The sequence below is a fragment of the Drosophila navojoa genome, chromosome 6, assembly GCF_054131105.1.
Source record: "Drosophila navojoa isolate 15081-1374.11 chromosome 6, UAZ_NAV_1.0, whole genome shotgun sequence".
In the NCBI taxonomy this organism is placed as follows: Eukaryota; Metazoa; Arthropoda; class Insecta; order Diptera; family Drosophilidae; genus Drosophila; species Drosophila navojoa.
Window position 1 is genome coordinate 1,596,504 of NC_142894.1, and position 27,298 is coordinate 1,623,801.

At 36.9% G+C, this 27,298-nt stretch overlaps 3 protein-coding genes and 1 long non-coding RNA gene across 6 annotated transcripts in view; 2 read left to right on the forward strand and 2 right to left on the reverse strand.

Moving 5' to 3' along the window:
• LOC108657884 (uncharacterized) overlaps positions 1 to 22,853 on the forward strand; it is a 49,273-nt gene extending 26,420 nt beyond the window's left edge. For 2 of the 3 annotated variants that reach the window (XM_089262926.1, XM_089262927.1), the window contains 4 exons: positions 12,068 to 12,200; positions 17,725 to 17,813; positions 21,626 to 21,856; positions 22,591 to 22,853. In XM_089262926.1, coding sequence (XP_089119052.1) covers positions 12,068 to 12,200; positions 17,725 to 17,813; positions 21,626 to 21,856; positions 22,591 to 22,753 — 616 coding nt within the window. In that variant the 3' untranslated portion in view covers positions 22,754 to 22,853. The remainder of the gene's footprint in view (positions 1 to 12,067; positions 12,201 to 17,724; positions 17,814 to 21,625; positions 21,857 to 22,590) is intronic. The other variant, XM_089262928.1, reaches the window with a different exon arrangement.
• The window catches only part of LOC149090926 (uncharacterized), a 63,020-nt gene extending 36,458 nt beyond the window's left edge, over positions 1 to 26,562 (forward strand). The window contains exon 2 of the long non-coding RNA XR_016197239.1: positions 26,400 to 26,562. This is a non-coding gene — a long non-coding RNA (uncharacterized LOC149090926). The remainder of the gene's footprint in view (positions 1 to 26,399) is intronic.
• On the reverse strand, positions 587 to 17,037 carry LOC149090928 (uncharacterized). Its single transcript, XM_089262943.1, has 5 exons — positions 17,018 to 17,037; positions 16,395 to 16,927; positions 16,137 to 16,291; positions 12,842 to 12,947; positions 587 to 976 (listed from the first exon to the last, which is right to left on the reverse strand). Exons 2-3 carry the CDS (start codon positions 16,641 to 16,643, stop codon positions 16,169 to 16,171), a joined length of 372 nt encoding a protein of 123 aa, XP_089119069.1. The 5' UTR covers positions 16,644 to 16,927; positions 17,018 to 17,037; the 3' UTR covers positions 587 to 976; positions 12,842 to 12,947; positions 16,137 to 16,168.
• LOC149090929 (uncharacterized) lies at positions 12,758 to 16,130 on the reverse strand. The gene is made up of 4 exons (XM_089262886.1): positions 15,806 to 16,130; positions 15,556 to 15,691; positions 14,959 to 15,205; positions 12,758 to 12,879 (listed from the first exon to the last, which is right to left on the reverse strand). Exons 1-4 carry the CDS (start codon positions 15,990 to 15,992, stop codon positions 12,817 to 12,819), a joined length of 633 nt encoding a protein of 210 aa, XP_089119012.1. The 5' UTR covers positions 15,993 to 16,130; the 3' UTR covers positions 12,758 to 12,816.
• Positions 26,563 to 27,298: the final 736 nt, after the last annotated feature.

A 27,298-nucleotide genomic window follows, 5' to 3' on the forward strand; every position in this document is an offset into this window, starting at 1 on the left:
AACATTATATTTAGTATATTTAGTATACCCCTTAGTATCATTACGACCGTCAATCTCATAACTGACCAGAGATAGAGACTGACTAGACTCTAATCTTAAAGCTTATATTATATTATAAAATATTACAATCGAGTCTCCAAAATAACGATAATTTATTAAATTCCATACATTTTGGTCCCTTCTCAACTTCGTAGTCTCTTTCACGGCTCATAGAATATTAAACCTGTTAAAAGTTGAAAACAGTTGGGAAAACAGGGTATAATGGTTTTGTGAAAAGTATGTAACGGGCAGAAGGAATCATCGCAAGTCCCATAATGTATATATTCTTGATCAGACCTGTCCGTCTGTGTAGATTTCATTTAAGAACTAGATAGCTGAAGTTTCTTTTATTTTTTCGATAAATAATCGAATAATCGACAAATGGATTTTTTTTTTTTCAGCCTCATTTGAACACTTTTTGACCTGTAGAATTCAGATTTATTGTGTATGAATAGAAACATTTTGTAATTTATATATTTTGGATACCACGCCCCCTTGCCCAATTCGTAAAAAACGCATTTCAAGAGACTTATGCTTTGGAATATACATACACTAGCTGGCCCGGCAAACGTTGCATTGCCCTATCCATTATTTCTAGGTAAAAAATTGTTGAAAGCTATGTTGTTCAGGTTGGGATACACTCTGATCGATTTATTAATGGGATTTTCATTCAAGCAACTTGTGGTAAACGACATTTTGTTTTTTGGTCAGGTGCAAGAACAAATAATGTGGATGGTTTGCCAACACGTGAGCATGCCACGTACAATTGACCATGAGGGAAACACGCATTTTCTAGATTGAGGCCACAAATAGTCAAAGATTGGCACTGTGATTTGTTGATCGTCATGGCGAAGGCAAGACGAATCGGGAATTGAATTCGCTCAAACTCAAAGGGCATATCTGTTAGGATCATCGGAATCCTAGGAATAAGAACTTCCTCATCTTTAAATTTTCCTTTGAGTATCGACGCGTGAATCACATTGCTCACATTTTCTTATCACCAAACGCGTTCCATTGCACAGATTTGGTTGATTTAAGTTTCTAAGCATGATAACTACCGAGTCAACCTTCAGTTGTAAATTGTGCGGTGGTAAACCAGGCACATCCAAAGTTCAACAATTCAGTTGGATAATTAGTGGCTTCTTCTTCGTTTGTTACACAGTCGATAGATTTGAATGAATACAGAGTACCAACGATTTTATTTTGAATTATAAAATTGAGGTCATCCACATCTTTATTTTTAGCCGCCAAAATTGCTCGCTCACTTAACCATTTAGTGTTTCTGTGGAAAGCAATGATATTCGGAAATACTTTGTTGATAAGCTCAACTTTTAATGAGACGAAATTGCAAAAATTTTGAGGAAATGAAATCAAACCACTCGATTCGTCAACAGGATTGTGAGGAAATGAAATCAAACCACTCGCCATTGCAGAGTGTTTTGAAATGTTACATGTCGGTTGTTCAGTAGCTTGAAGACTTAATGGCAATTTTAACGCTGAGTGAGCCGTACGGCATCCGTCTAACAATGTGGCCGCTATTCCAGAAGAAGCAATTGCTACCGCAATTGCGGATCTCGCACGTACAGTTGCCAAAATCAATAACATGAGAAATGTCTTCCCAGTTTCACCGAGGGCAAAAAAAAAAAAGGCCACCATTTCCATCATCAATTGGATTAATCAGCGTATCATAGATTTCCCTCTGCCTAGAATTCAACAGTGGTACATTCGTTTGAACTGACTGCATTAGTTCATGTGGATCATATTCACGTTCACGTTATTATTATGCGTTATTCATTCCTAACCTATCTAACAAACTGCCGCATATGAGGTAACACATATGTATATTCGATCAACAGACAGTTGAAGTTTGGTTACATATCGCCATTAGATCTTCTAGGACGCGGCATTTTTATACTCATTCACGAAGTGAATTAGTATATTGCCTTTGTGCAATGTCCGTCTTGCTGTCCGTCCGTCTGTCCGTCTGTCCGTCTGTCCGTCCGTCCGTCTGTCCGTCTGTCCGTATGAACGCAGTTCATTTCGCCGCTATTGAAGCTAGAGACTTGAAATTTGGAACACACACTCGTGTATAACTCCGATTTATAAAGTGTTAAAATTTTCCCGATCCGCCCACTAGGGACGTGGCAAATCGGAAAATGCATTTTCCGATATACCAGAAATCATGTTAGTTGAAGAGCTAGAAAGTTTAAATTTGGTATATAGATCCGCGTTGACCCCCCAAGTCCAAAAAGCTATGGTGGATATATCTACGCCCATTGGGGGCGTGGCAAATCAGATAAAACTGTATCTCCTAAAGTTCTAAAGCTAGAACGTTGAAATTTCGCACGTGAGCTAATGCTATAATTCTATAATGACTATTGAAATTTTATTTTTGATGAATTTTATCTCTACGCCTACTAGGGGCGTGGTAAATCGGACCTGAAGATATAGTGATTTTTCAAATTTGGCTATATTCTAGGCACTATTGATGCTAGAGACTTGAAAGTTGGTATATATACGCGAGTTGACCTCCCAAGTCCAACAAGCTATAGTGGATATATGTATGTCCGCCCGAAGGGGGCGTGGCAAACCGCAAAAATTTATATCTCATACAGTTTAAGAGCTAGAAGCTTCAAATAGTTGAGTTACTGGTAACGTCCTCTATCGATACCCCAAAAATAATTGTCACGACTCTTTAGGGGCGTGGCATATCGAAAAATACCCTGTAATTTTCACATTTTTTGAGCGTAAGCATTCAAATTTCGCATTTACGTTACCGTTAGCTCTTTCTAAGAACTGGCCAAAAATGAGGTGTCTACGGCCACTAGGGTGTTGGCAATGCTTGAGCTACCCATGTATGTACATGTATATACAAATAGTCTTAATAGGCATTGATAACACGGAAGGAAAGATTTTTATAAAATTGAAAAGTAAAATTTAAATATTTAAAAAATATAAAAGAAGCTAAAATAACAAAATTTGCAATTTACAAAAAAGAGTTTTCCGCGGGATTTCAACTCGAACCTAAGCCATGTTTTTCAAAATAACAAAAACAAATTGAACCAGCGCCTTTGCCGACAGCGCCACCACCTACTGTCAACAATTGTAATTAAAATGAAATCCAAAAATAAGGTTCTTGTTATAAGAGTAGCGGATGGTAAATTCAAGAACAAAGCAAAAACAAATCAGTCTCATTTCAACGCTAGAGTATACATTTATGTGTACATACATACACACATACAAATGAGCGCGTGCATAAGAAAGGCTGGAATGCTTGATGCTACATATGCGTGCAGGCTTATGTACATACATATACATGCATATATGCTTACATACATATATGAGGGCTATTTAAGAAGAAACAAATTTAAACTTATAAAATTTTTCAATTAGAAAAAAGAATAAAATAAATATATATTTTATAAAAAACGAAATATGTATGAAAAAAACACACAACATTGAAGGGGCTTTGAGCTTCCGCCGCTGTAACATAACTTGCGACGCCTCTATCACCGAGCGTCATCTGACAAAACTACAATAACAGCTAGGAAATCCAGAAATCAATCGCAATTGTTAGAATGCTAAAAAGCGCGCTTTTGTAATGTAAGCAAACGCTTAAGAATCTGCAATAGGTGTGACCGAAAGCTATCAACAAAAATTACCATACATTTGTACTCAAAAAGTGCACGATCAATATAATAATTATCGATTACTCGATAAAAATTACCAAAAGCTACAATATAATCAAAAAGCATAATTGGTTTGTACTAAATTTTAAAAGCCAAATTAAATTTGAAATAAGAATAAATGCTCTTTGTAAACAAAGCATCATGTATACGGACTGTGAATGAGTATTCCGCAGTCGGTAGCGCCCGACTGCAACGTTCTTACTTGTTATTAATAGTAATACTGAATATGCCCTCGCACTAAAAAAACATAAAACAATCGAGAAATATAAATATAAATAATTTACACAAATTTATGTTTAAGACAAACAAATACCTGAACTTTCGAGATATTTAGTATGCACTGTATGCACGCCTATTATTTTTATCAAATGTGTTTTTTTTTTATGAATAGTCAGGTTCGCCTGAGTTTGTGCTGTAGACTGACTGACTACATTTGTTTATTTACTTCTATACTATTTATTGTATAATATGAGAGCAGGACCAAAAGTGTCACTGTTATCAAGCCTACTGAGTATCAATGAAAATTTGAATCTTTAGGGAGAAAACCGCATTTTTCAAGTATTCGTCAAATTTTTTCAGAAAATAAATTATTTAATAAATAATTTCTCATAATATTGCCCACACTGCGGCGCACCCCATGCGCAGTCGCTGCTTACTGAGCCGTTAGCAGAGTGCGTTGTTATACGTGCGTCTGGACGCATGTGTATGTATGTGTGCACAGAAGAAGTGCAGATTGATTAGAATACCAGCTTGGAGAGTTAAGGATACCTCCTAGTCGAGCAGTCTCGGCTAAAGCCTTTTTACTTGTAAAAATTAAATTTATTAAGTATACATATGAGAGTTCCACATAACGGGAGCATGTTAAGTTAATAACATGAAAGAGAATTGTTGATTGCAAGTAAATGACAAAAGAGGAATACCGGTTAGAGGTAAATTCTATGACGAGAGTGAGGCTCGAGTGCGAGAGAGATGTTTGAGTCGAGTGTGATGCGATTATTGTTGTTATGATCAAAGAGAGAATATGCGTTCAAAGCAAAATAAAATATATCGCTTGGTGAAATAAAAATCTTTCATAGAGTCATTTCTGACATATATATTATGAAATGTAAGAGCCTCGATTATTTCAAATTTCCTTTTTTTAAGCCTCGTTTAATGGAAACCTCGGTCATTTAAATTTATAGATTAATTGACAAAAAAAAGCTGATCCTCTTGCCATTTTGAATAATAGAGACTCGAATTTAAATTCTAATATTATCGATAAAAAATGATATTGAAATTTTATTTATTATATTAAAAAGCCTATTACATCCTGATTTCCCATTTGCAATGGGTTCAGAGTAAACTTATTCAACAAGTGCACACTGGTTCCGCTTGTATGAAGCAGCGGCCATAATTACCTTTTACAGAGATAGAGGGGTGAAATTTTGCACCAATGCTAATAAAAAATAATGTTTAAATCTGGCGTTGATTCCCAACCACCCAAAAAAATATATTTTAAAGAACAAAAATGCTGATATCAATTTAATGATTACAAGTTAAAAAAATTAACCTTAAAAATAAACAAGAAGGCTCAAGTCGAGACTGCTCGACTAGGAGATACCCTGAACCCTCCAATCTGATATTCTAATCATTCTGTACTTCTTTTCTGCTAACTGCGCAGAAAGTGTGGGCAATATTTTGAGAATTTATTTGTTGAATAATTTAATTTCTAGACCTACGATCTTAATGAAACTTTCAAAACGTAATCATAATGTTCAAATATATCTACATTCCAAAGCACAATTTTCTAGTATTTGAAATGCGATAGGGGAGTGGTATCCAAAATCTGTAAATTACAGAAGACCGCAAGCCTTTGCGCGTTTCTCTTCATTTAATCCGGTTTCAGTGCACCACAAATCAAACAAATACATGCGTTTAAATTCCGTTTAAATTCAATTAACAGAAGTGTCTAGCGCAAAAATTAAAATAAAACAATCCGATTCAAATTAAAACATCATAAAAATAATACAAAATGGACAGTACGGCACATATCTACAAACATTTATAACTCAACAGCACAATCAAAACAACAAAGCTTCACATAACCTTAAAAAAGTCTAAATTTGAGGCTATGTTCTGCGAATTTTACCACGAAGCCTGGCAGATTCTGGCAGCTAAATTTAAAAGTTTTATAATCTTAAAAGATCAATAAATACCCCAAAAAAGTCGCTAGGGGGTGAAGGGGGGATCACAATTAAAACTTTACCTGAAAATCATTAATATAGACGACAAAACACATATGGAGACACTGACAAAACAAACGATTTATTAGTAAATATAATGTTTTTTTTTTTTTAAAACGTTTTTAAACACGTATAATAAAATAACATACCTTTCTTTCGAATATTCATTTTGATTTCAATCGTTTTACCAAAATATTTGTTTATATTGACCCTTTTACTTTTTCTTTTAATTTCAAGCTTAATGAAGGGTTGCATTTGCACGCAAGCTATTAGCTCCACTGACCAAACAACACATAGACTAGACATGTAGTACAAAGTGTTTCAACACCGAAAAATCTGCCTCTTAGGTCCCATCGATTTCGAATTTGCCTGGCTCTTCACTTTTAGGTTCAAGCTACGAAAATACACGGGTGCACAATTATTCCGCTTCATGCGCTCGACCGAGACGGTCAAATGTTGAATAAAAGATGCATCTGTGATCGAATTTTGTTGTTGCTCTCTCGCTCTCTCTACTTTCTGCTCTCTCAAATTTGTATATGTATGTATGCATGTGAGCACAAGCAGCAGCTCACAAAAATTGAAATTTTTCGCGTTCGACTGCCGTTTCTTCCCTTCTGTGTGAAGAGTATACCTAACTCTTCAAACCGTTTGCCAACCTTGTACAAAAAATTTGCGTTTTCATTATTATTTGTGAGAAGGGTATGAAAGCGTTGGTGGTCCTAATGAAAAAGTTTTCGCGACGAGCGTGCACACGCACACCACAGTCCCATCCTACATGTATGAGAATTAGTTTGCCTGTGTGCGTGCGAAGGCCTTGCTGCCTGTAGCAATTTTAGGCCCTAGCATTTGAATTTGGTCGATCTTGAGGAGTGCTCGCATACATACATATGTATGTACATATGTATAAGTATTTGAGTGTATGTACGCATGGGCTGTGAAGCTAACAATTATGGGAGATCATTTGTAGAAGCATTTGTATGCCTGTGGGCCTTTACATTTGCGTTGTGTATGTGCATGTGTATGCATGAGACATGAACTTTGGCGTGTGCCTACCTCAACTTAGAATTGACCGATTTAGGGTTCGAATTGAGGCGCGCTTGTATGTACATAGGTAGCTGACTAAGTGCACTTGCCAATAATTTGTATAAGTTATTATACTTTCATGATTTTTATGACACCTTGACCTGTATACATATGTATGTATGAAAATATGCTTACTTTAATAAATGTAAAGTTAATCTGTATATGTACATATGTATGTACATTTGTACATATATACATACACTGCGCGTCATCAGGTTAGCGTCCCCCTTCACACTCATCTTCTTTTGCTTTTTTCTCTTTTCCTATTGCACGCAACTTCGTAGTTTTTCTTTTGATTTTGTTGTCAACATATGAGATGTCTCTCATAATAAAATCAAGCGCGAGAGGAACCGTTATATTTTATTTTCTATTCTTCTTTATTTTCGCAAAGAATGCGTGCACTTATTTTGCGTCATCAGATTAGCGCCCCCAAATGCAATTTTAGTTATCTTGCTTATTTTGCCAAGTACAGTCACCAAATTTTTTGGGAAGCTCAAAGTAATCAATATCTTTAAATAAATGTACAGTATGGGTAAAATAACAGTTTTATCTTTTGATGAAAAATCAAAGATTGAGGCATACTTTGATTCTGGATTATCCTTCCATAAAATTGCTGAAAAAACAGGAAGACACAGGAAAACAATTGGCAATTTTCTTAAAAATAAGGAAAACTATGGAAAAAACTATAAAGGCGGCAATAATCAAGTGATTTCACAAGCAGATAGAAGAGCAATAGTTCGGGAAGCTTCGAATGGTCTGGGGAGCAATATCTTACTACGGCACATGCAAGCTTCAATTTTTGACATCGCGTATGAACGCACAGGACTATAACATCGTTTTAAAAACTGCTTTTTCACATTTCCAAAACATTTTTCAAAACATGCAGTGGACTTTCCAGCACGATAATGCCCCAATTCACACCGCCTGATCCGTGAAGTCCTGGATCCAGGGCCAAAAAGTTGATCTCATGGAGTGGCCACCATACTCACCCGACCTTAATATCATCGAAAACGTCTGGGGATGGTTGGTCAGGAAAGTATATGAGTCCGGAAGGCAATATAGTACAAGGACAGAGTTAATCAAAGGTATTGAACACGCTTGGTCAACCATATTGAACAACTTTATAATTCCATTCCTAATCGAATTTTTGAAGTAATTTTAAACAATGGCGGCACTACGCATTACTAATATTACTTAAAAATAACAATAGCTTAAAATACCGGTGTTATTTTTGGTCATTAGCTTAAATAAATTAAATTTAATGCAGGGGGCGCTAATCTGATGACCAAATTTTTGTTACATATTTTTTGTACATTTTACAAAAAAAATTATTAAAAAATAATCCTTATTGTTACAGTAGCCATTCTTTTTGTATTTTAAAGAGAAATAAATGGAGTATAATATAAAAAAATTTCAAAGATGGAGCTCTGATGGTTTAGATTTTATTTAGCTTTGAAGTTGAGTGTAAAGGGGGGCGCTAACCTAATGACGCGCAGTGTATATGCACAGGTGCAAGGGAGCTTAATCAGGTAAATTTTTTTAAAATTCATTCCACGATCATTGAAATGAAATCAGGTGCTTAAATATAAGCGCGAGTTACCTGCCAGTTACTATACTACACACATGCATACTTATGTATGTGAATGAGTTTCTCGCCGGTCACAGTGCCACAAAGTATGTATATGTATGTACATCTATATGTACATATATATTTTAGATTCAGGCTACGATAATATACATATGTATGTACATATGTATGCACAACAGATAGCACGACGAAATCAGTGCGCTGCAGAAACTCAATCGAAATTGTCCCGTTCTATGCGCTTTGTGTTTTTTGTCCTACTCTCTCTCACCCACTCTTCTCTCTCTTTCTCTCTATGGGCTCTCAAATCATCAAGCTCAACATCGGACAACAATTGAAATTTTTCGCGACGATCCCCCTTTTGAGTGAAGAGTACACCAAAATTTTAAAAGCGTTTGCCACGCCCATGCAGGCAAACTGTAAGGGTTTCGTTGATTATTTCTGGGAAGGGTATGCAAGTTTTGATGCACACAAAGAATATGATTTCGCGACGAGCATGCACACACACATTTACAATACGTTCGTAAATCGTCCGTTGTAGTCCCGCTTTATACATATGTGAGCACATGCATACATACATTTGTGTATGTGTATGCTTGTATGGGATGGCAAGCTAATTGTCTCTGGATCTAGTAGTTTATAAATTTTGTATGATTTGAATCGTAGGGTGACTATCAAATGGGCCATTATGGCTTAATTAGAAATTTTTGACAATAATGAGTAAAGCTTGAGTATAATATGACATGTGTATTTCATATATTACAAAGCATTTAATAAAGTTAGTAGTGTTTTACGATAATTTTTTCGGTTGAAAATGTGTATAAAATAATTTTAATTATATATAATTATTTACGGATATAAACACATTTATAAACATGATTATATAATATATATAAATGTACTTATGTATATATGTATGTATGTTCTTACATAGTACATCTGTGTAAAGTGGTTATGGCAGTCCGTAAGACCGACCAAATGCAATTGCTGGGCTTTAAAATTGCTACAAGCAGCAAGAGTAACGCACGCAGGACACAAAGAGAGAGAGAGAGAGAGAGAGAGAGAGAGAGAGAGAGAGAGAGAGAGAGAGAGAGAGAGAGAGAGAGAGAGAGAGAGAGAGAGAGAGAGAGAGAGAGAGAGAGGGAGAGAGAGAGAGAGAGAGAGAGACAAAAAACAAAAAGCGCATACATGACCATTTCGTTTGCGTGCTTAGAGCGCAATGATTTCGACGTGCTATCTTCCATTACCCGAGCCAGCCAATACCAAGCCGAGCGAATAAGAAGTTGGCCGGGCCCTGCTAGACAGATTTTGCGGCGTGGAAAAACGTTGCTCTACATGTCTAGTCTATGTGTTGTTTGGTCAGTGTTAGCTCTTTTACAGATTTTTGCAATGAGCATTGAAACCGAGCCAAATTAACTTGTGCACCAAAAAATATGGTTTATTATGAGATAGTTTCAATTTTTTTGTTGTTGAAAATTTTAACTTTCATATTTTGTATTTTTGGCCTCTGGCGGAACCACTGTGCAGTGAATACCCAAAAATTGCCCATACTTCCGCCCAAGAGCAGTCACTGCAACTGCGAAGTTATCATAATGCTTGTGTATAGAAGAAGAAGAATATCTGTTCTTTACAGGGTTCAAGGTATATCCTATTGGAGCAGTCTCGAGCAGAGACTTTTTGCTTGTTTTTATATCCTGATCCCATTCAAAATGGAAATCAGGATATAATAGTTTTGTTAAAACTATGTAACAGGAAGAAGAAGGTGTGTCTACCACACAGCGTATATATGTATATTCTTGATCAGGGCGACAAGCTGAGTAGATTTAGCCCTGTCCGTCTGTCTGTCCGTCCGTCCGTCCGTCCGTATGTATGAACGCGTCGATCTCAGAAGATATAAGAGCTAGAGAGTTCAACTTTGTTTGAAATGTCCGTATAAACAGCGCGCATATCGAGTTTAACTTTAAAAAACGATACCTCATTCCGATACTTTTTTATCGATAAAAAACCTGAACGAAGATCACTTAAAAAATTATATCTCCTACATCTTTCAAGCTAGAGTCTCCAAAATGTATATTAAGATGCATTTTATACAATTTCGGTTTTTGTTAAAATTTACCCACCACCGCTAAATCAAGCCACTCACCCTCATATTTGTAAAAGTTGTATATCAAATACTAGAGACTTGAGCTTCGGTATACACATACATTCAATCATTATGATTACGTTCTGAAAGTTTCATTACGATCGTACGTCTAGAAATTAAATTATTCAAGTTCTCATAACATTGCCAACACTGCAGCTCAACCCAAGCGCAATCGCCTGTATATGTGAGTGTGTGTGTGCACGTGTGCTTGTTTTTATGTGTATGTGTGTGCGTGTGTTTGTTTGTATGCGTGTGTTTGTGCGTGTATCTCGTAGTCGAGCAGTCTCGACTAGAGCTTTCTTACTTGTTTATACCCTGAGCCCATTGAAAATGGGAAATCAGGGTATAATGGTTTTGTTAAAAGTATGTAACAGGCAGAAGGAGGCGTGGCAGACCCCACAAAGTATATATATTCTTGATCAGGGCGACGAGCTGAGTCGATTTGGCCCTGTCCGTCCGTCTGTTTGTCCGTCCGTCAATCCGTCCGTATGTATGAGCGCGTCGATCTAAGAAGATAAAAGAACTAGAGACTGAAATTTTTTTCCTAGGTCACGCGCATATCAAGTTTAAAATCGCTAAAAATCGATAACTACTCCCGATATTTTATTATCGATTAAAAACCTTATCGAAATCTAGTTATTTAATTATATCTACTACACCTTTAGAGCTAGAGCTTCCCAATTTTAAATGTAAAATTATGTGTATTTTATATAATTTCGGATTTTGTTAAAATTTACCTCGAACATTATGATCAAGTTCTGAAAGTTTCATTAAGATTGTACGTCTAGAAATCAAATTATTCAACAAATAATTATTATATTGCCCACCTTGCAACGCAGCCCAAGCGCAGTCGCTGCTTACTGCGCATTTGGAAGAGCGCATTCTAATACGTGCGTATGTATGTGTGCCTAAAAAAAGTGCAGAGTGATTGGAATATCAGACTGGAGGGTTCAGGGTGTCTCCTAGTCGACTAAAGTTTTTTTTACTGGTTTAGTGATAAACTCGATATGCGCGCTGTATATACGGACATTAAAAAAAAAAAAAAAAAGTATCTAGCTTTTATATCTTCTGAGATCGGACGGACGGATGGACGGACGGACAGACAGACAGACAGACTGGCCCTGTCCGTCGACTCAGCTCGTCGCCATGATCAAGAATATTTATACTTTATGGGGTCTGCCACGCATCATTCTGTCTTTTACATACTTTTAACAAAACCATTACTAAACGCTATTTAAAGATAAAACCATACATGGCTCTAATCGTATCAACTATCCATTTACATTTGAATGTAACCCGTTATTAGCTTTTGCATTAACACGCCCGGTTCGTATCAATGTTCCTGTCCACGTGGTTACACTTTGGCGCCTGACAGGACTTCTTGCCGAGACATTGACGAATGTGATACAACGAGCAACAATTATGTGTGCACTGGTCGGGTGAGTATTTTAATAGTTATAGAGATGTACATATGCATATCATAGTGAAAGACCTACATATAAGTTTTTACACGAGGGTCCATTTTAATTTAATTTCAAATTCTTTCGAATAACTTTGAAGACTTTTTTGATTTTAATATCTTTTTATACCTAGAACCTATTGAAAATGGGAAATCAGGGTATAATGGTTTTGTTAAAAGTATGTAACAGGCAGAAGGAGGCGTGGCAGACCCCATAAAGTATATATATTCTTGATCAGGGCGACAAACTGAGTCGATTTGGCCCTGTCCGTCTGTCTGTCCGTCCGTCTGTCCGTATGTATGAACGCGTCGATCTCAATTTTTTTAAATGTGCGTATATAGCGCGCGCATATCGAGTTTATCACTAAAAAAAAACGATAACTCATTCCGTTATTTTTTGATCGATAAAAAAGCTTATCGAAGATCAGTTATAAAATTTATATCTCTCACATCTTTAAAGTAAGAGTGTCCACATTTTAAATATATACTAGCTGGCCCGGCAAACGTTGCATTGCCCTATCCATTATTGAGCATGCCTTCGCCATGACGAATCGGGAATTGAATTCGTTTAAACTCAAAGGGCATATCTGTTGGGATCATCGGAATCCTGGGAATAAGAACTTCAACTTTAAATTTTCCTTTGAGTATCGACGCGTAAATCACATTGCTCATCAGTTTTCTTATCACCAAACGCGTTCCATTGCACAGATTTGGTTGGTTTAAATTTGTAAGCATGATAACTAATTCAAAAATTCAGTTGGATAATTAGTGGCTTCTTCTTCGTTTGTTACACAGTCGATATATTTGAATGAATACAGAGTACCAACGATGTTATTTTGAATTATAAAATTGAGGTCATCCACATCTTTTTTTTTTAGCCACCAAAATTGCTCGCTCTCTTAACCATTTAGTGTTTTTGTGGAAAGCAATGATATTCGGAAATACTTTGTTGATAAGCTCATCTTTTAATGAGACGAAATTGCAAAAGTTTTGAGGAAATTAAATCAAGCGACTCGATTCATCAACAGGAATACTACCATTACCGATATTCAGCAATTGCTTCGAGAAATCATCAGCAGATAGATCGTTCAACAATGCAACTCTCATATTTACTGACAGTTGAAGTTTGGTTGCATATCGCAACAGATTTGATGCTTTGAGGCAAGCGTTTATTTCGTCGGCAGCAGTAGATCTTGGAATTACTGGTAGTGTTTGTCGGAAATCGCCAGATAATAAAATCATTGAACCACCAAAACATCTCGAGTCATTGCGCAGATCTTTTAATGTTCGGTCTAGTTCTTCCCATGCGCGTTTGTGCGCCATTGTGCATTCGTCCCATATGATAATTTTTGATGCTACTAATACTTTGGCCATTGCAGAGTGTTTTGAAATGTTACATGTCGGTTGTTCAGTAGCTTGAAGACTTAATGGCAATTTTAACGCTGAGTGAGCCGTACGGCATCCGTCTAACAATGTGGCCGCTATTCCAGAAGAAGCAATTGCTACCGCAATTGCGGATCTCGCACGTACAGTTGCCAAAATCAATGACATGAGAAATGTCTTCCCAGTTCCACCGAGGGCAAAAAAAAAAGGCCACCATTTCCATCATCAATTGGATTAATCAGTGTATCATAGATTTCCCTCTGCTTACAGTGGTACATTCGTTTGAACTGACTGCATTAGTTCATGTGGATCATATTCAAGTTCACGTTATTATTATGCGTTATTCATTCCGCGATCTGGCGTTGGCATTCCTAGCCTATCTAACAAACTGAGGTAACACATATCTTCGATCAAAAGCATGGCCTGGTTATGCATCTCCTGGTTCGCCTCAAGATCAGGATTTGTTGAGTTGATACGACTTCGATATAAAATGTCTTCTGACATTTTATCTTTGTATTTGTTCCACAGGTCACGTGATTTCGATGGGAAGCATGTTGAAATGATGATTGCAAATAATGTGCGTATCTGACTTGGAGATGCAAAAATAATAGCTTCAGCGATTGTTGTCTCCCAATGAGTATCGTTTTCAAGCAAATTCAACTCTTGACACGCTGCACGAAATGTGGGGCACACTATACCATTAACAGTTCGTAGTGATTCAAATGATGTTGGCCCTCGAACATGTGCCAGCAACAACCGCAAATAGAAACAATCATCATTCTTTGGATGCACTGTGTAAATACGACCAAGAGCATCAGCAGAACGCATATCTGAATGACCAGGAACTGCATCGCCTTGCTTCCGACGTTGAAATTTCTTCGATGTAGCGTTCCAAGTGTAATAACGTGGCATTTCCGAGTAAAGCAACGTTCGTGCGAATGGATTATGTTGAAAAATTGTAAAGAACCTGGTCAGTGTTGTCGCTATAGGTGCTTGGGCACGTTGAGCAGCATTCGACGCTGTGAAATATACTCTCTGACCGTTTTCTAGATGCACCCCCAAATGTACAACATGGGATAACGTTCGTGAATGGGGAATGAAAATATACGCCAAATAGCTTTATTGCAGTTCACATATCTACCATCTTGATAGCGCGTGATTTCATCGTTGATATTGGCTGTTTGGATACCAAAAACCGCCATGTCGCTCCCTTTCGTGGCATATTTGCAAATGTATTTTATAGATTTGACCGAATTGCAATACTCAACATTACAATGTGCCTTGAATGTTTTGGAAAGAAGTGGCGAATATGGAACAATCCAACTGTTGTCATCTATGAAATCATTTCCTTTCACTTTAGTTGTGATAGTTCTACCATTATCATCGGGCGATCGACGCCGATACAACGGATAACCATCGTTGCCTGTAATGGTCTTTGCCGTGAATTTTCGCGGATACCGTTTGGAACACTTGCCGTCGACCATGCACGGTGATTGGTGGTTCATATTGCCACATGGTCCATGAATCATATTCGTGATTACATCAGTTTCAGGAGCAGGAATTTCCGCACATATGATTTCATCTATTTGATCTGGCCGAATTCTGTCTAATAACCAAATTAGAATATGAGCATGTGGTAGGCCGCGTTTTTGCCATTCGACTGAATACATCCAGCATCGAGTAATCCCAAAAACGTGTTGCTTAACAATGTAATTTATTAGTGACCGAATTTTTTGCTTGAAAACCCGTGCGGTGATGTAGGGTCGATCACTTGATGTTTGTCCGGGAAGCAGCAATTGAATAATTTCCATCCATTTCGGATTACATGTAAATGTAATGAATAGATCTGGCCGACCATGATGACGAACATATGTCATTGCATCTTGCGCATATTCATGCATATGACGCGGGCTACCTGTGTATGTCGCTGGTAAAGTAGTCAATCAACCAACATTTTCACGTACATGCCAACGCAGTATTGTTGAAACAGTCGACGAAATCGCAACAAATAATTGTCAGAATTTTCACGAATCATCAAACGATATGCGTAATAATTCATCGAACTAACCTTCTTGGCAGTTTCCTCACCTGAAACAAATACAGTAAAAATTGTATTTTAGAACCCCTAATAGGTTTACGACTCTTACCAAAAGCAAAAAGAATGAAATGTATATAAAGTTAAAATAAAAAAAATGATTTTACAATTCAATGGATTAATCATTTTGATATTAAAGTGATATCCATCGTCTCCTTGCCAAAACATCAGCGGGTATTGTAAAGCGTTATATGAACGGTGCGTTTCAGATATTCTTTGTAGTTGCCCAGCACTGCGTCGTGTAAGCACAATATCGCGTGCTTCCAAGCTTTCACCAACAATCAGGATTGCCATTCATTCGATTGTTGGAGCATTAAATGTGCGTTCATGTGTTCCAGCTGGTCTTTTATCTGCTCTGATTACTACTTTATAGTCATCTCTTGGCATGCGCTCTAAAGCAGTCTTGAACAGCTTGATCAATGCATGATGTTCATGAAGCATTTGCTGTAAATCTTGAAGAATTGCTCTTTTCATAGCTGTGTTGATTTCTTGACGCCGGTCATATTGCCCATGAAGTATATTTGCAAGAATTTGTGCTGTGCATCTTCAATAGGTTGCAATGATCCAATGCGCTGGCAAATCTGGCCTTGAATCTTTAAATTCAAAGTCATAGTTATGGTTAGATTTACAAACACTTTTTACAGAAATCTTTTATTTTTTTTTTCAATCGTTGAAAATAAAATTAACGTAAATTACCTTAAAGGTCGGATTATATCCGTCTCCAATAATTTCCGCCCCAAATGAAATCATTTGGAAACAGGCATTGTATTTTTGAGTGTTCGCTAGAAAATGTCGTGATTCTAGTGTTTCGCCATAAAGCAGGGAACGGAATGGCTCTGGTGGCGGGACCACTAATGGCAATGTCACTTTACCACTAAGGCAGCACAAACCGGGCGTTTCACCAGCAAACTTCAATCCGCCACAATGCTGGCAAACAACGTCCATTGGACCAATTCAAACTAAACGATGCAAGCTGTAGTCAATGGTGCAATCATATCGAAACGCTGTTCTGTTCAAATTCAATCCTTAACCAGTTTCACGGGCTGCCTCTCTTTAAGAAGGACGAATTAAGGCCCTTCTTTGCTGGTTACTAGCGCGGCGCATTTTTCGGGCGATTTCTCGTTCTTCGTCAGAAAATTGACTCGCGATATTCCGTTGCCTAATTGCATCATCGCTCCGCCGGGAAAGATTAGATCTTCTAGGACGCGGCATTTTTATTAATAGTAATACTGAATATGCCCTCGCAAAAAACCACAAAACAATTGAGATATATAAATATGAATAATTTACACAAATTAATGTCTGAGACAAACAAATACCTGAACTTTCGAGATATATAGCTTCTGTATGCACGCGTATTATTTTTATCAAATGTGCTTTTTTTATGAATAGTCGCCTGAGGCTGTGCCGTAGACTGACTGATTACATTTGTTTATTTACTTCTATACTATGGTACAATATGAGAGCAGGACCGAAAACTGTCACTGTTATCAAGCCTACTGAGTATCAATGGAAATTTGAATCTTTAGGGAGAAAACCGCATTTTTCAAGTATTCGTCAAATTTTTTCAGTATTTTTAAGATCTACTATCCTACTCGTAGCGAAGACAAATCCAACAAATCAAAAACCATGAAAATTGGTCCTGCAGATCTCGAGTTATAAGTGTAGGAACTATTTTACAGAACTCTCTTTTATATATATACATATATAGAAGATAATTACGTTCTGAAAGTTTCATTACGATCGTATGTCTAGAAATTAAATTATTCAACAAATAAGTTCTCATTATGCACTGCAGCGCAAACCAAGCGCAATTGCCTGTATTTCTGCATGTGTGTGTGTGTGTGTGTGCGCGCGTTTGTTTGTTTGTATGCGTGTGTGTGTCCGAATTATTATTGAAATATCAGTTGCTTGGAGGGTTCAGGGGATCTCGTAGTCGAGCAGTCTCGACTAGAGCTTTCTTACTTGTTTGTTTGTATCTTTCATAAATACTTTTGTGTGTTTGTTTATTTTTATTTTTTTTTAGAATGATATTTGCACCAATATACGAGGTAGCTTTAAGTGCACCACAATAAGTTGTCCCACTGGGTACTTGAACGATGCCGATCAAAAAAAGTAAGTCAATATGCCTCCAAGTACAAGGCTGAAACTAAATTTGTATTTTATTACTATATTGTATTTGTTTACGTTAGACTCATCAGTAAATAGAAGAGTATATAACGGACAAGAGGAATTATTGCAGACCCTATAAAGTATATACATATATTCTTGATCAGAACAACGAGCTAAGTCGATATAGCTTTGTCCGTCTGTCCGTCCATCCGTATCGCATATCGTGTGTACCATACATAGTACAAGTTTATCATTTTTTTCGACAACTCACCTGATAACTTTTTTTTATTGCAAGTAAATGAAAAATGTCTTTATCTTTTATTTTTTATACCCTGAACCCATTGAAAATGGGAAATCAGGGTATAATGGTTTTGTGTAAAAGTATGTAACAGGCAGAAGGAATCATCGCAGACCCCACAAAGTATATATATTCTTGATCAGCACGATGAGCTGAGTCGATATAGCCCTGTCCGTCTGTCCGTCCGTCCGTCCGTCCGTCTGTCCGTATGAACGCCGAGATCTCAGAAGATATAAGAGCTAAAGAGCTGAAATTTTTTTGCATACTCGTGTATACCATACGCAGTACGAGTTTGTTTTATTTTTATATATATATGTATATTTATGTATATTTATTCTTGATCAGGGCGACGAGTTGAGTCGATTTGGCCCTCTCCGTCCGTCCATCCGTCCGTCCGTATGTATAAGAGCTAGAGACTTGAAATTTTTTTCCTAGGTCCGTGTATATCACGCGCATATCAAGTTTATCACTAAAAATCGATAACTACTCCCGAGATTTTATTATCGATTAAAAACCTTATCGAAAGCTAGTTATTTAATTATAGCGCCTACACCTTTAGAGCTAGAGCTTCCAAATTTTATATGTACATTCATGTGTAATTTATATAATTTCGGTTTTTGTTAAAATTTACCCCCCACCCTTAAATTCGACCCCTTGTATTTCAAGTAGTAGAGACTTGTGCTTTGGAATGTACATTCATTTGAACATTATGAGTATGTTCATTAAGATTGGACGTCTAGAAAATAAATTATTCAACAAATAAATTTGTTTAATATTGAACACACTGCAGCGCAGTCGCTGCTTACTGCGCAGTTAGCAGAGCGCGTTCTAAAACGTGCGTGTGTATGTATGTGTGTCTAAAAAAGGTGCAGAGTGATTGGAATATCAGACTGGAGGGTTCAGGGTATATCCTAGTCGAGCAGTCTCGACTAGAGTCTTAATACTTGTTTTTATCTCATTAAGCATATTCCAGTAGACTTAAATACCATTTTTATAAAATGTTGGGGACTTCCCCTATTGTTTTAAGCTACGTCAAAGTTAACTGATTCAGGATTGCATTGTGAATTGCAAAAAGTGTGAGAAATAATTCCCATCTTTCACTAAACGTTCCTTAATCAAATGCCATAAAGCCAAAATCGTATGTTGCAGATACATACGTGATTTTGCTAGAAGTTTGGAACAGCAACAATAGGCAAGAAAGCGGTGTCAGAAATTTTATATTGGATAATGTAAACAGCGAAAATATATCTTATGTGCAACTGGACATTTTTATGCAAAAAGTCATTTATAAAATATAATTTGCTAAAATGTAATCGTAACCTGAATTGATTTAAGCGAAAACATACGCCTTGGCTAGCATCTAGTGTTAAGCTTACGATATACTGCCACGGCAACAATAAGAATATGGGGGATCGGAAGACCTTAAGCTATAATCAAAGAGGAAGTTCGCTTCTGAGCTTGCCTCAGGGAGCAATAATTTATAACTGATTTGGTTTCATCAAAAAAATCAAATCAAAATCAATAAAACTTGTGTTGCAAAAAACCATGAGCAGTGACAATTTATGGAATATTTAAAATAAACTAACATTGAATGGCTCAGTACCCATAACTGCTGAAGGTGCCATTAGCGCTTTTAATTGAAAACGGACTATCTAAGCAACAATATTTCAACATAAAAGCATTAAATAAAAAGCATGGATGTGAAATTTATCCTCCCTACTCAGAAATCAGCCAACTAAAATGCAAATGTAGTGTATATTAAATTTAAAACTTATAATATTTATGAAATTGCTTACAATCGTACCGATATTCATCGGTCAATAAATGACATGTATGGGGACAAGGGTGAGGGCGTGGCCCAATTAGAAAAAAAAAAAATCCGAAATCTTGAATTATTATTACTAACGTAAGCGCAAAATTTCAAAGATCTATCTTTAAATTTAAAATTAATGCCGCACTATCGGTATTTTGGCCCATAGTGCATAGTGCATTTTGTAATTAACGTATTTAATGTACTAGATACTTGTGCTTTGGAATATACACACATTTAAACATTATGATTACGTAAGTTTATTTAGATTGTCCGTCTACAAGAGAAATTATTCAGATAATACAATAAATTCTCAAAATATTGCCCACACTGCAGCGCAGTACGTGTGTATGTATGTGTGCCAAAGAGAAGTGCTGAGTGTTAGGTATCTCGTAGTCAAGCAGTCTTGACTAGAGCTTTCTTACTTGTTATACCCTGAACCCATTAAAAATGGGAGATCAGGGTATAATGGTTTTGTTAAAAGTATGTAACAGGCAGAAGGAGGCGTGACAGACTCCACAAAGTATAGCTTTCAGGGCGACAAGTTGAGTCGATTTGGCCCTGTCCGTCCGTCCGTCCGTATGTATGAACGCGTCGATCTCAGAAGATATAAGAACTAAAGACTTGAAATATTTTTTCCAGGTCCATGTATATCACGCGCATATCGAGTTTATAACTAAAAATCGATAACTACTCCCGATATTTCATTATCGGTTAAAATCCTTATAGAAAGCTAGTTATTTAATTATGTATCCCACATCTTTAGATAGAGCTTCCAAATTTTAAATATAGACTTTTTTCTATTTCATACAATTTTGATTTTTGTTGTAATTTACCCCACCTCTATATCCACCTCCTCACCCTCACCTTTGTGAGACTAGAGACTTGTGCTTCGGAACGTACATACATTTGAACATTATGATTAAGTACTGAAAGTTTCATTAAGATCGTACGTCTAGAAATTACATTATTCAATAAATAAATTCGTATAATATTGCCTACACTGCAGCGCAGCCCAAGCGCCTCTCCGCGTCGGCTCCTTGGGTTTATCCTTTTTGTCTTATGTCCGGCGACATAGGGCGGCGTTTCAGGTGATTTGGGACCCTCTGGCACCATTGTATTCGTACGCGTTCTTCTGCGGATTCACACTATAGTGTGTTGGCGATAATTGTTGATCCGCAGAAGAGTTGGCGATGAAGCACGATCTAAATGTTGAGCGCGATCCTTTACTAGGATAACATTCCGCGGGTCCCTGCTCGGGCGTCAATTATTAAAAACCTTTCGGTGATTAACTCACGATAAGCTAACTGGCTGGTTTCTCTATTAAACTTGAACTGAATATAATTAATAATTATGGGTCGCCGCTGCAATTGCATCGCTGCCGCTGCTGCCTAAGCTTCTGTCGCTGCCTATGCCACTGCGGTTTGTTGTTGTAGTCGCTGTTGTCGCTGCCAAAACCGTTGCGGCTTGTTGTTGTAGTCGCTGCCGTCGCTACTGGTGCCGCTGCAATTGTTGTTCTTTGACTCCGTGCGGATGCTGATGCAGCGAACGTAGTGAAAACCGCCTGGGTTCAGTGCACTAACACTGTTTCTGAGTTATTTGGAGCGCGTTTGGTGTAACTTTGCGTACTAACTTATATACTTCTACCACTACTACTCCCCCGACTAAGCAATTCTTACTTGAGTTTTATATAATTTCTATTTACAGCCGATGCCGTCAAAGCAGTAATTTTTGCGAGGGAGAGGAGTGCTACACAAAACCATCTGCTTTCACCTATAATTTTATAACATTTGTGTCCAAATTAATTATACCGCCAGATGGTAGAACAATATTTACCCTTCGTGGACCCATATGGTACGACGATATTGATTTTGATTTGAAAATGATAAGAGTTCAAGCAGCACCAAACATTGAAAAAGCAACAGACAGCTTCTTTGAGTAAGTATATATTCATATAAGACAAGTAAGAAAGCTCCAGTCAAGACTGCTCGACTTCGAGATCCCCTGAATCCTTCGCGCAAGTGATATTTCAATAATAATTCGCACACACACATGTACACGCACACTTAAACACGCATTGTCTGCAGGGCTTACAATGGGAATTTAATTGTTTAATAACTTTTCTTGTCGGTGGACTACATTCATGGAACTTTAAGATTATGATTATAGCATATATTTGCCAAAGCAAAAGTCTCTAGTACCTAGTAGTTCTGCTAACTACACAGTAAGCAGCGACTGCGCTTGGGCTGCGCTGCAATATTGGCTATATTATAAGAATTTATTTGTTGAATAGTTTTTTTCTAGACGTACATTCTTAATAAAACTTTCAGAACTTAATCATAATGTTCAAATGTATGTACAAGTCGTTAGGACTTCAAAACCGTCGTTTACAAAGGTGAGGGTAAGGAGGTGGATATAAAGGTGGGGGTAAATTACAACAAAAATCAAAATTGTATGATATACACAAAAATCTACATATAAAAATTGGAAGCTCGGACAGCGGATAGTGGACAGGGCTAAATTGACTTTGTGGGGTCTGCCACGTCTCCTTTTGCGTGTTACAAAGGTACAAAATCATTATACCCCGATTTCCAAATTTCAATGGGTTCAGGGGTCCTAATTAAAATATTGTTTATATAGACTTACCATCCACCATATTTGTCTATTTCTAGCACGTTGAAAAGCAACAATCAAGTCAATGTGATTTTAAAAAAAACACTCGAGGGACCTCAAGATGTTGAAATTGCTTTAACTATGACGGTATTTACCAATGGAATGCCTCGTGGCAAAAGTGTTGCCAAACTATTCCTTTTTGTTTCCCAATACACATTTTAATGTAGAGCCTATCACCATTTTCGATCTATAATATATTGTTACAGACTAAAGCTTAAATAACAAATGTTAATTTTTTAATAAATCCATCAGAAGTAAGAAATCGTCTCTATATTTTTTTGTGGTGTATGTGTCTTCTTAGTTGAACAACTTGACCTAATAACTACAACTGACAAAACACCAAATGTATATTTGATTGAAATTGACATTGAATTAGATTTATTATTTATGTATTGATCGGAGACCTTAAACATTATTATGATATGTGAGTATTTCATTTTTCGGCACATTAAAATTCTGTATAAACCCTTTAATGACGCATTAAAGCCATATCGGAACAAACGCTGATTTTCGGAATATAGATTAGCGTTGACCACAAAAAGATAGAACGCTCATGCTACTATTCTATAAAAATATATGAAACAAGTAAGAAGACTCTAGTTTAGAGATACTCGACTAGGAGATACCCTGAACCCTCCAATCTGATATTCTAATCACTCTGTAATTTCTTTAGGCCCACACACATACACACGCACGTATTAGAACGCGCTCTACTAGCTGCGCAGTAAGCAGCGACTGCGCTTGTGCTGGCAATATTATTAGATTTTATTCGTTTCATAATTTCATTTGTAAACGGACAATCTTATTTAAACCTTTAGAACGTAATCATAACGTTAAAATGTATGTACATTCTAAAGCACAAATCTCTAGTACTTGAAATGCGTTTTGTTGATATTGGAGGCGAAAGTGGCGTGGTATCCAAAATCTGTAAATTAAAAAATGTTTGTATTTATCATACACAGTAAATCTGAATCTCCAGTTTTTCTAGCTCTTACAACGGAGGGACGGACAGGCGAGCAGAGCTATATGATTAAGAATATACAATATACTTATGGGGCTGCGATAGACTTGGGTAGCTCATGAGTGAGTGAGCTAAAATGAATGGCTCACTGAACTGAGCCAGTGAGCCAGTTCCTTCTATACGGCTCATTTTGGCTCACTAGCTCATTTTGGTTTTTGTTTGGTTTTTATCTCATAATTTTGTTATTTTTGTATTTTTATTATTTTCTGTTATATTTTATCTCATAATTTTGTTATATTCCCAATGAAGGGAGCTAAAAAATATATGTTTTCTCAAAAGTCTATTCTGTTTTAAAAAACAAATTTTAAATGTGTCATTTTTTTAAATGTAACGTATTTTGACAGTTTTTTTTTTTCAAGTTGCTTGCGATCACTATCGGCTCACGAGCAATCAGCAGGTGAGCCAGTGATCCATATAAGCACTAACCAGAGAACACATAGACCGGACACGTAGTGTAAAGTGTTCTGCACACTTTTTTTTTGACATTACGACCCACACAACTTCGTATTTGCTCGGCTCCTCACTTTTAGGTTCAGGCAACGAAAATATTCGAAAGCACAATCATTCAGCTTCATGCGCTCGACCGAGATGGTCGATGGTTGAACAAAAGATCCCTCTGTGCTCAATGTTTCCCTTGCTCTCTCTCTCTCTCTGTGCTCTTTGCTCTCTCAAATGTGTATGTATATGTGTGTATGCATGTGAGCACAAGCAGCAGCTCTGAGCTGCCAGCTCACGAAAATTGAAATTTCTTCGCAGCAAGAACCCATGCCTTCCCTTCTGTGTGAAGAGTATACCGAACTCTTTAAACCGTTTGCCAAGCTCGTACAAAATCTGTATATGTGTTTTCGAAATTATTTGTGGAAAGGGTATGAAAGCGTTGGTGCTCATAGTGAAAATGCTTTCGCGACGAATGTGCACGCACACACTCTCCCTTGCTACATGTATTATGAGAATTTGTATGTCTGTGTGCGTAGCTCTTGCTGCTTGTAGCAATTTTAGGTCCCAGCATTTGAATTTGGTTGATCTTGAGAAGTGCCTCATAATTATATGTACATATGTTGTATGTATGATTGTGTGTACGCAGGGGACGCGATGCCCACAATTGTGGAATATCACTTGTAGAAGCATTTGTATGCCTATTTGCCATTACATGTGCGTGTGTGTATGTGCTATGCATGGGACGAGAACATTTGCTGCCTACCTCAACTAAGAATTGTCTGAATGATTTTTGGTTCGAATTGAAGAGGCGCGCTTATAACTAAAGTGAACCTAAAAGTGAGGAGCCGAGCAAATACGAAGTTGTGTGGGTCGTAATGTCAAAAAAAAAAAAAGTGTGCAAAACACTTTACACTACGTGTCCGGTCTATGTGTTCTCTGGTTAGTGATATAAGTGAGTTGGCTCACTTCACAAAAAAGAGCGAGTGAGCCGGTTCACCTCAATCAGCTGCTTTTACCCAAGTATAGTCTGCGATGATTCCTTCTGTCCGTTGCATACTTTTCACAAAACCATTAGACCCTGATTTTCCATTTTCAATGGGTTCATCATCTATATATATAAAAGAGAGTTGTGAAAAGTGTTTATACACTTATAAATCGAGATCTGCTGGACCAATTTTCATGCTTTTTGATTTGTTGGATTTGTCTCTGCTACGAGTAGGATAGTAGATCTGAAAAATACTGAAAAAATTTCACAAATACTTGAAAAACGCGGTTTTTTCCCTAAAGTTTCAAATTTCTACTGATACTCAGTAGGCTTGATAACAGTGACAGTTTTCGGTCCTGCTCTCATATTATACAATAGTATAGAAATAAATAAACAAATGTCAGTCAGTCTACGGCACAGCCTTAGGCGAACCTGACTATTCATAAAAAAGCTAATTTTATAAAAAAAAAAATTTGTTTGTCTCAGACATTAATTTGTGTAAATTATTCATATTTATATATCTCGATTGTTTTGTGGTTTTGTGCGAGGGCATATTCAGTATTATTAATAAAAATGCCGCGTCCTAGAAGATCTTTCCCGGCGGACTCATGATGCAATTAGGCAACGGAATAACGCGACTCAATTATCTGACGAAGAACGAGAAATCGCCCGAGAAAGGCGCCGCGTTAGTTCCAGGCAAGGAAAGGCCTTAATTCGTGCTTCTCAAAGAGAGACAGCCCGTGAAACGGCAATAAGAAATGGTTCAAAGCATCAATTCTGTGGCGATATGTAACCAAACTTCAACTGTCTGTAAATATGAGAGTTGCATTGTTGAACGATCTATCTGCTGATGATTTCTCGAAGCAATTGCTGAATATCGGTAATGGCCGTATTCCTGTTGACGAATCGAGTGGTTTGATTTCATTTCTTCAACATTCTTGCAATTTCGTCTCATTAAAAGATGAGCTTATCAACAAAGTATTTCCGAATATCATTGCTTTCCACAAAAACACTAAATGGTTAAGTGACCGAGCAATTTTGGCGGCTAAAAATAAATATGTGGATGACCTTAATTTTATAATTCATCATATATCGACTGTGTAACAAACGAAGAAGAAGCTACTAATTATCCAACTGAATTTTTGAACTCCTTGGATGTGCCTGGTTTACCACCGCACAATTTACAACTGAAGGTTGGCTCGGTAGCTATCATGCTTAGAAATTTAAACCAATCAAAACTGTGCAATGGAACGTGTTTGGTGATAAGAAAACTGATGATGATGTGACTCACGCGTCGAGGAAAATTTAAAGTTGAAGTTCTTATTCCCAGGATTCCGATGATCCCAACAGATATGCCCTTTGAGTCTAAACGAATGTCGTTTACCGCAAGGTGCTTGAATGAAAATCCGATTAATAAATTAATCAGAGTGTATCTCAACCTGAACAACATAGCTTTCAACAATTTTTTACCTAGAAATAATAGATAAGGCAATGCAACGTTTGCCGGGCCAGCTAGTACTTTATAAACCTGGGTCAACCAACGTTGTTGCTGACTATTATCCAGAATAGTGATAAATCAAATTTCCACAAAGTTATCAAATGCCTGATAGCGAACCCTAATAATAATAATAATAATCTATATATATAAAACCAAGTTGTGTTTGTTACAAGTATTATAGCTCGAAGTCTCCTGCACCAATTTTCATGGTTTTTGATTTGTTGGATTTGTCTCCGCCTCGAATAGCAGAATCAATCTAAACAAGTAAGAACGTTGCAGTCGGGCGCTACCGACTGCGGAATACTTATTCACAGTCCGTATACATGATGCTATGTTTACAAAGGGGCATTTATTCTTATTTCAAATTTAATTTGGGTTTAAAAAAAATTTAGTACAAAACAATTATGCTTTTTGATTATATTGTAGCTTTTGGTAATTTTTATCAATTAATCGATAATTATTATATTGATCATGCACTTTTTCAGTACAAATGTATGGTAATTTTCGTTGATAGCTTTCGGTCACACCTATTACAGATTCTTAAGCGTTTGTTTACATAACAAAAGCGCGCTTTTTAGCATTCTAAGAATTGCGATTGATTTCTGGATTTTCTAGCGATAAAATGACTATTTCTGGGCCGATTTCTTTGAAACTTACCTTGTTTGAAGCGTATGATATTCCCCATAGATTGGTGTATTTAGACTTACAATGCGCCAACAACTTTTGGAAATATTTCAATAATTATCGAATGAAATGCGTCCAAAA